The 10,244-nt window shown below is 34.5% G+C and overlaps 1 protein-coding gene across 1 annotated transcript; it reads right to left on the minus strand.

The window, feature by feature from the left end:
* Positions 1-8,920: 8,920 nt before the first annotated feature.
* On the minus strand, positions 8,921-9,553 carry LOC131620032 (ras-related protein Rab-2-B-like). The gene has a single exon (XM_058891056.1). The coding sequence runs from the start codon at positions 9,551-9,553 to the stop codon at positions 8,921-8,923; it is 633 nt and encodes a 210-aa protein (XP_058747039.1).
* Positions 9,554-10,244: the final 691 nt, after the last annotated feature.

Consider the following 10,244-nt stretch of genomic DNA (forward strand, 5'->3'; position numbering starts at 1 on the left):
TATCTTAAGGTCGTGTCAAACTTTATTTTCATGTCTCGAACACTTTTACTGAATACGAAACTTGAAATATATGTTGGACTTTAGGGAAGGTTTCCTTTCTAGTAAAATTTTAAGGTTAAAATCTAGAATCGTATCACTAAAGTTGTACGAAACTATTTCAAAAACAACGAACTCTAATAGATAAATAAAACATCTTTCAATGAAGGCCCCCAAAGAAATTGTCTATGAATGTTTCAAAAACAATTTGACCTATACAAATTTAATTTTGTAACTAGATCGGCTATAATCATGTGTCAATTCAACCTAATAGAGAAATATAAACTTTCAAAAATTTATATTTTAAAAATATTATTAAAATTATGATCCCCTCAAATTTTTTAGAAACTGATGTTAAGGGTTTTGAAATTTTATTATAGTTGATATTGTAGCATGGAAGAAGTTTAATTAATTAGAAAAATTATGAAACCTTATAAATATTAACTTATGCTAGAATAACTTAAGTTAGATTGTTCAAAAATATTTTAAACCTAACAGTTTAATTTATTATTTTATTTTCTAGTTAATTAGGATGACCTAATTAAATGTAATATTAATTTTACCAAATTTTTAATTTATTATAACAAAATAAATTTTAACAATATATCTTTCTAAAATAATTAAAAAATAATAGATCAAGTCACAAATAATTATGTATTATATTTTATCCTAAAAATTTGATAATAAATTAGTTTATTTTATGATAAAATTTTAAACATTTACTTTTGACCAATAAATAATATTTAAAATTTATTTAATAAATGAAATAAAATTATAAAGAAAAAAATTATTTTGTATTTAAAGTTGGTTATAAAAATTAAAGTATATAAATTGATTTCAATAAAAAAAAATATGATTAATAAAATAAAAGTATATCAATTGGTTTTAAAAGGAAATAAAAACTTGTGATGCAGATGAGTAGAGTAACATTTAGTAAATCAATGAAATACTAAAAATAACATTTAGTTAATCAATGGAATGCTAAAAATTGTAAAATACATCACCTAGCCAGAGTCGAACACGAGTAAAATGCTTCCCCAAAGCCTTGCTTCTCCGCTGCGCTATTGAAAGTACTTGTTATATATAACTACAACATGTTTATATATGTATTTTAAATAATTAATTTTGAAGCCCTAAAACCTAAAAATCGAGGCCCCGATTTTTCAGAGGCCCTGTGTGATGGCCCAGCTTGCACGGGCCCAAAACCGGCCCTGTTGCATACTCATCTACGCCGTTTCAAAAATGCAACAAAACTTAAGTGATTATCAATTTCAAATAATAGGCTCAGTGTGATGATTTAGCATTGTTTTTGAAATTGATATTGAACACCAAATCTAAATTCACCGTTTTAACCAAAAAAACAAACATTTTGCTTTGAGACAAAAAATTTCAATTTATTAGACTCAGTTTACACTTCATATTACAACAATTCCAATACTTTCTTGATGACTAACATTTACATGTTTATCATTATATTGGGATAAATTAAGATCAGAAAGAACAAGCTTCAGTTGAGTCTAAAAACTTGGTATTATTTAACTCAAATACACAACTTGGCCATATAAAATAGTTCTAACATTTAATGTACACGAGCTTATCTCAAATTTACAGTTTATCATGCTATCTCCTTGCATCTGATTCTGAACACCGAATATTTTGGTAGAGTTGAACAATATCATCTGATGCAAGCCCTTGAGTGGGATAACCTTTGTGAACTAACTCTATTTTGTATACCCATGCAAACCCTTATTTAAGATGTGTTTTCGAGTTCAAACATTCTGAGTATATTGTTTGCAGCAATTACTTAACTGTAGGTTATTTGAAGAATAAATCATCAATATAATTCACAATTATACACAACCACAATTTAAATTTGAATAATATTACAACATATATTCCTTTGAAAAACAAACAATTCAATTAAAACCCTAAAGAGTCAATTAAATTAAGATTATTTCACTATCTACCAATTCAACTCAAATACATCTTTTATAAATTTATGAATTTCATAAAATATAAATCCTGGCCTATTCCCCAATTCCATAATTCCTGCATAAGAATTGAATCAACTTCAACTTAAAATACAAACCACAATCCCCAAATCACATACCAGCTTCAAATTAAAATACAAACCCTCATCACCAAATCAACTTCAACTAAACATACAAAATTCGTATCCAATTTCATAATGTATGCAAATTAACTCAAATCAACTTGATTTTGGAAAAATATAAAGATTAAGATGAATACGAACAGTTACCTGTGAAAAAAGAAGGCGTCGTTCCACTATGAATCTTGGGGAGACAATAGCACAACAAAGAGGGAAATTTTTCGATACCCTTGGTTGAGGATAAGGAGAAGAAGATGAAGAAGAAGGCTATGGAGAATTTTTCGATACCCTTGGCAACAAAGTGAAGGATGAACCGAATGGATGGTAAGAAGAAGGGGAAGAAGATGAAGTTCGAGGCCAAGGAGGCCAACTTTCGAAATGTGGGTTTGAGATTTAGGGATTTTAATTCAGAATTGATTTTGTCAAATAATTTGTTTTTCAATTTAATATTAATTTTATAAAGGACTGGTATGTAATAAATGAAAGTTTCATATAAAATAATGATGTGGCAGTTGGGGTTTATAGTAGTGTGTTTTGATTGGCCATTCAAAATGACTGCACCAGAAAAGTCAAAATGTCATCTTCACCATAGAAGCTCCCATGTATATATCATAACGGTTGGTTAGCGTAACTGTTGTGTTATGTAGCGCGCGTCTTGCATTATTATCTCGGTCTAGAGACCGTGATGGAAAACACCATACATACAATCTCCCCTTACCTCACAACGGTTGGTCTTACGTTATGGTATTCCTTTTCCAGTCATCGTGGTATTGCTTTTCCGTAATAGTGTTATGCTTAAAGGTAAAAAAACAATTTTTTAAAGAGAAATGATACTCTTACACAAAACTTGACAACTCACACCGTATATTTATACTATTTGTGTTTTTAATATATTTAATTATTTCTTTTTTACTTTTTCATATACAGAGATATAGATGCGCATGTTGGTATTTTAATTGGTGTAGGATACGGTGTAGGATTTCTAGTGTATGAATAGCAATCCTCTTTTTTAAAAGGACAAAACTTAGGTACAATTCTTTAGGTGTGGTTCTTACTATTTTTCTATAAAAATATGAAAAGTGTATAATTTTCTCTTACACGTATGCAAATTTCTCCTATTTTCACTCACTAAAGGATATTGTTGTGAAAAACGATACCAATAACAAAGTATAATAGGGAATTAGGGAAGAGAATAAGAACACAAGAATTGGTTATAACTGCTATTCTTTTACTTTCTCTTAAAACAAGATTACAAGTTTACAAGAATAACAAATAACCTCTCTCACCCTAAATTAGGATTTGCAGCTTAGCAATGATGAGAGACTAGTATGCTATTTATAATAAAACCTAACATACTAACTAATGGGCTTTTTCCACAAGGCCCATTACACAAGTCAACTTAATAAACAAGCTAACTTAACAAATTAGGGTTTAAACACTAAAACCTAATTTAACATGCTAACAACCCTAGCATCTTCGACACAAGCATGTGAACAACCTTCGACTTCATGCTTAACCCTGTCGAACAAAGAAGCTACCCTTCGGCCATACTAGAGTTCGATCCAAAATCTCACAAATCTCCACCTTGGATCTAACTCTACAACATCAAGGGAACAAACTAGCTTTCTTCATGCAGCTTTATCAACTGCATACAGTGGAAAAACTTGCAACTCGGCAATGTCTTGGTGATCATATCAGCAGCATTGTCTTCAGTCGAAACCTTCAGCACTTGGACTTCTCCACGCTCGATTACTCCTCTGACGAAATGCAGCCTCACATCAATGTGCTTAGTTCGCTCATGATAGGCTGAATTCTTTGACAGGTGTATTGCACTTTGACTATCACATTTAACGGTGATACCTCGACCTTGAAGTTTCAGCTCCTTCGCAAAACCTTCAAGCCACAATGCTTCTTTCACAGCTTCAGTTAATGCAATGTACTCCGCTTCAGTGGTTGATAGAGCAACAACCTTCTGAAGTGTTGCTTTCCAACTAATTGCTGTGCCAAACATAGTGAAAACATATCCAGAAATAGATTTCCTGGAATCCATACAACCTGCATAATCAGAGTCGACATATCCTTCGATTACTGCTTTACCATCTTCACCCAAGGCTCCACCATAAATTAGGACTCTATTCAGAGACCCATTTATGTACCTTAAAATCCACTTCAATGCTTGCCAGTGAGCCTTTCCAGGATTCGCCATGTACCTGCTTACAAGACTTACTGCGTATGCTATGTCGGGTCTAGTACAGACCATAGCATACATCAAAGAACCGACTATATTAGCATATGGGATGCTATTCATATAGGCTCTTTCGACATCAGTACTGGGACACTGATCAATACTCAGCTTGAATTGAGGGTTTGTTGGAGTCACAACTGGCTTCGAATTCGACATACCAAACTTTTCAAGAATCTTCCGTAGATATGCCTCTTGAGATAGGCATAACTTCGACTTCTTTCTATCTCTTCGAATGTCAATTCCAAGAATCCTGGAAGCAGCTCCCAGATCCTTCATATCGAACTCCTTATTGAGTTCAGCCTTCACCCTCATCACATCTTCGACACTATTGCTTGCTATGAGAATATCATCCACATAAAGCAACAAAATAACAAATGAATTACCAGGTCGAAATCTGAAGTAAACGCAGTGGTCGAACTGACTTCTAATGAAACTTATGCGTGCCATGAACTTGTCGAATCTCCTATTCCACTGTCGAGGAGATTGTTTCAGACCATACAAAGATCTCTTTAACTTGCACACATAATCTTCCTTCCCCTTTTCGACATACCCTTCAGGTTGCCTCATCAGGATCGTTTCATCTAGATCACCATACAAGAACGCAGTCTTCACATCCATCTGTTCCAGTTCAAGATCGAACTGTGCCACCATGGCAAGCAACATTCGAATGGACCTATGCTTCACAACAGGAGAAAACACATCATTGAAGTCGACACCTTCTTTCTGAGTGAAACCCCTTGCAACTAACCTTGCCTTGTATCTTTTCGACGTCACTCCTTCAATTCCTTCCTTAACTTTGAAAATCCATTTACAGCTGACTAACCTTGCCCCAACAGGTTTCTTGATCAGTTCCCAAGTATGATTATCATGAAGAGATTTCATCTCATCATCCATGGCCTTCAGCCATTCAGTCTTATTTCGACTCCTCATAACTTCCTTATAGTCTCTAGGTTCTTCGTCTAGAACCTCACTTGCAGAGATTAAGGCATAAGCTATAAGATCTGCATATCCAAGTCTCTGAGGTGGCTTGATGACTCTTCTCGACCTATCTCTCGACAATAGGTAGTCATCGTCAGTTTCCTCAACTTCAGCATCTTCTGCTTCTTCTTCGACTTCATCTGGGATATGCAATTCAGCATCAACATGCTCCACCTCAACAGGAATCTCTACCTGTTCCAGCTCTTCGTCAGATGTTTCTGTACTTCGACCAACATCATCAGTTTTCTTAAAAGCCATTTCAACTTCATTGAAAACTACATCTCGACTGGTGATACACCTCCTGTGACCTGGCTCTAGGCACCATAGCCTATAAGCTTTGACTCCTTCAGGGTATCCCATGAACATGCATTTCAGAGCTCTAGGTTCGACCTTGTCTTGCCTAATGTGAGCATAGGCTACGCAGCCAAATACTCTCAGTTTGTCGAGATCTGGTGGATGTCCCGACCAAACTTCTTCAGGTGTCTTCATATCTAACGCTGTCGAAGGACATCTGTTTATCAGATATGTTGCTGTCGAAACAGCCTCAGCCCAGAACACCTTTGTTAACCCCGCACTAGTCAACATGCATCTGACTCTCTCCAAAATAGTTCGATTAAACCTTTCAGCCAAACCATTTTGCTGTGGAGTACCTGCAGTAGTTCTATGCCTTGCAATACCAGAGGCAGCACAAAAACTGTCGAATGCCTCATTGCAAAATTCAAGGCCATTGTCGGTTCTCAACCTCTTGACCTTTCTGCCAGTCTGATTTTCAACCAGAGTCTTCCAACTTTTGAAATTCTCAAAAGTTTCATCCTTAGTCTTCTGAATGAATACCCATAATTTTCTGGAATAATCATCTACTATGGATAGAAAATACCTTGCTCCTGAATGTGATGGACACCTTGCAGGCCCCCAAAGATCAGCATGGATGTAATCAAGGGATCCATGTGTTCTTTGTTTGCCTTTGTTGAACTTCACTCTGCAAGATTTTCCAAGTACACAGGGTTCACAAAACTTCAGCTTTTCGACTTTGTCTCCACCAAGCAGATTTTGTTTCCCTAATTCGACCAGACCCCTTTCACTGACATGGCCCAATCTCATGTGCCAGATTTCTGTTTTCGACAAAGGTTTCGTGGATGCAACATTTGTCGAACCACTTACAACTTCAGCCTCAAGGGTATACAAGCCTTGTTTCTTCACGCCTCTCAAGACTTCCTTCGAACCCTTCATGACTCTTAGGATACTTTTCTCTCCTTGGAAAACATATCCTTTCTTGTCGAATTCACCAAGAGAAAGCAGATTTCTCTTCAAATCAGGAACATACCTGACTTCAGTCAACAACCTTATTGACTCATCATGGAGCTTGAATCTCACAGATCCAACACCTGCAATCTTGCAAGCCTTGTTGTTTCCCAGCAATACTGATCCACCATCTTGATCACATAATTCCTCGAACAAGTCTTTGTTTGGAGTCATGTGCCAAGTGCAACCTGAATCCATAATCCACTCCTTCTTAGAGTCACTGCTTGAAACCACAAGAACATCAGATGATTCGAAATCATCTTGAACAATGGCAGCGTTGCCATTATCCTTACCTCCATGATATTTCAAGCGTTCAGGGCACACCTTTCTTGTGTGACCCTCCTTCTTACAATGGTAGCATCGAATGCCAGATGCTTCGCCACTATAAGTCTTCGACTGGCTTTTGCCTTTCTTCTTGTCGAACTTACCATCCTTTCGTAAGAGTTTTCCTTTAACGGCCAAACCTTCGCCAACAGTCGAAGGTTTATGCTCCTTTCGTTCATTCAAGTCCTTGGAGTACAAGGCTGATTGAACTTCTTCAAACGTCAGGGACTCCCTTCCATACAAGAGAGTTTCTTTGAAGTGAGCATGTGATCGAGGCAAAGAACACAATAGTAACAGCGCTTGATCTTCATCATCGATCTTCACATCAATATTTTCAAGATCAAGAATCAGCTTGTTGAACATATCCAACTGCTCAGCCAATACTTTGTCTTCAATCATCTTGAATGAATACAAAGCTTGCTTCAGGTAGAGTCGATTTACCAGCGATTTGGTCATATACAAACTTTCAAGTTTCACCCATAACCCTGATGCCGTCATCTCCTTTGATACCTGCCGGAGAACCTTATCACCAAGGCTCAACAGAATTGCGCTGTGTGCTTTCTCGATCATAGTTGTCTTCTCCGCTGCCGTTAATGCAGCATTCATGGCTGCCTCTCCCTTCAACGCTTCCAAACAACCCTGCTGCACCAGTAGGGCTTTCATCTTCAAGCGCCACAGACCGAAATCATTCACTCCGGTGAACTTTTCAATCTCATACTTTGTTGAAGGCATCTTCTCCACGCTCACCGCACCAATTTGTTGTGAAAAACGATACCAATAACAAAGTATAATAGGGAATTAGGGAAGAGAATAAGAACACAAGAATTGGTTATAACTGCTATTCTTTTACTTTCTCTTAAAACAAGATTACAAGTTTACAAGAATAACAAATAACCTCTCTCACCCTAAATTAGGATTTGCAGCTTAGCAATGATGAGAGACTAGTATGCTATTTATAATAAAACCTAACATACTAACTAATGGGCTTTTTCCACAAGGCCCATTACACAAGTCAACTTAATAAACAAGCTAACTTAACAAATTAGGGTTTAAACACTAAAACCTAATTTAACATGCTAACAACCCTAGCATCTTCGACACAAGCATGTGAACAACCTTCGACTTCATGCTTAACCCTGTCGAACCAAGAAGCTACCCTTCGGCCATACTAGAGTTCGATCCAAAATCTCACAGATATTTAAGTATATTTGTCATATTTTTATTAGAAAATAGTAAGAACCACACCTAAAGAATTGTACCTAAGTTTTGTCCTTTTTAAAATACTTATGAGCACACAAATATTTACCTGAAAGAAAATAGTCAGAAAGTTCTTTCTATAACAGTTTGGTTCGGTTAACCATAAAATCCAATTCAGCACTTGACCATTACTTCAATTTGAAAGAAATTATAGCAGTTTGATTAGGTTTTTTAAAATTCTTGTTAGAGTTTGATTCAATTCAGTTCATGTTTTTAATTCAACCAAATCATATAAATTTTATCTAGAATTTTAATTTAACCTATAATTTTGATGATGAAGATGGCATTAAAATGTCATAAACATATTTTAGTAAAAAAAATTTTAATTAGTCGCAAACACTTAACAATTTCAATATTATATTCCATATCACATGTCAACTATCATAGTCTATTTTATTCGGTTAAAGAATTACAATGACGTTTTTTTAATAACAAGTAAAGATAAAGGACTTAATTCAAAAGTTTTACTAATTAATCATCTTATAAAATTTAAATTTACTTTTCTAAAAAATCGTAAAAATCATATTATAAACTTCATATCCAAATCCAAAAAAATCAATAACATTGATCAAAATTTATTAAAACAAAACATAGTAATTAATAAATAAAAATATGATAATAAAAGAACTAAATTAAAGCATATAGGTTGAATGAAAACATGTTGAAATTCAAGTGCAGCAGCTTCCACCAAAAACAGAAGGGAGCTTATGAACCCTACCCACCAATGGTTCATCATATCCAATTTTGATTCCCTGAGTTTCATTCAACTTATCAAATTCTCCATGTTTCATCTTTCTATATATTGCTCCAGCTGTTTTTACGAAGGCTTCTTCAACATTTTTTGCACTTTTCGCCGAAACCTCCATGAAGATCAAACCATTCTCCTTGGCAAACTTCTCGCCTTCTTCAGTACTTACAACGCGCTTCTTACTTAGATCAGATTTGTTTCCGATTAACATAATGATCATACTCGAACTCGCATGTTGCCTTGCATCTTCTAACCAAGTAGCTAAGTGATCAAATGTTTCTCTCCTTGTTATATCATAAACAAGTAATGCACCTGCAGCTCCTCTATAGTATGATCTTGTTATCGATCTGAACATCTCTTGACCTGCTGTGTCCCCTATTTGTAACTTGATTGGTTTACTATCAATGGTGATCATCCTTAAGCCGAATTCGACGCCAATTGTTACGTCATGGACAGGTTGAAAGCGGTTGTCCGTGAATTGAAGTTGAAGGCATGATTTCCCGACTCCGGTGTCTCCGATTATTATGAATTTGAAGAGGTATGCATAAGACATTTTTTTTCTATTAGGTTTTGAGAGCTGAGAATAAGTAAGTGGTAAAGTTGAAGGAAGCACTGTAGAAAGTGAGGTGATGTGGTGATGATTCGGAAAAGTGATGCACTATTTATAAGAATGAAAATCATTAAAAAAATTGATAAGTGTAACAACCTACCTATCTTTATGAGATTATTTAAAATGGTTTGAAGATAAGATACAATATATACATAAAACAAAATAATAGTAACTAACTAATTAAAAAAATATTTGTTTTTTAAAAAAAAGTAATAAGTTAAAACTCAAAATACAATTGAGAAATAAGATAAAATGAAGGCAAAATTCTTTTTATCTTTTAGCCAAATTATGTAATAACCATAGTAGCAAAATTCAATATTCAAACGTGATTAATGCTGTAGTTTTTGTTGGTTGTTTTTCTTGTTTGTTATTTTTTTTCTTTCTCTCTTTTGGTTCCTACATGCACTTTTAATATTTGACGGCTACCCTTTATTGTATTTTGAAAATTATCCACCTTTTAATATTACTAACCTGATGCGCGGGGAAGTTCTATATAATTATTATTTTTTATATTTAATAAAATTTATAAATAATTTAATATATTATTAAAAATATTTTATAAAAAATATTTATGAAATTAAAATAAAAAAAAGATGTTGAATTATAAACTAAAAAAAATTCATGTTTAGTCAAA

The sequence above is a fragment of the Vicia villosa genome, linkage group LG7 (assembly GCF_029867415.1).
Source record: "Vicia villosa cultivar HV-30 ecotype Madison, WI linkage group LG7, Vvil1.0, whole genome shotgun sequence".
Taxonomy (NCBI): domain Eukaryota; kingdom Viridiplantae; phylum Streptophyta; class Magnoliopsida; order Fabales; family Fabaceae; genus Vicia; species Vicia villosa.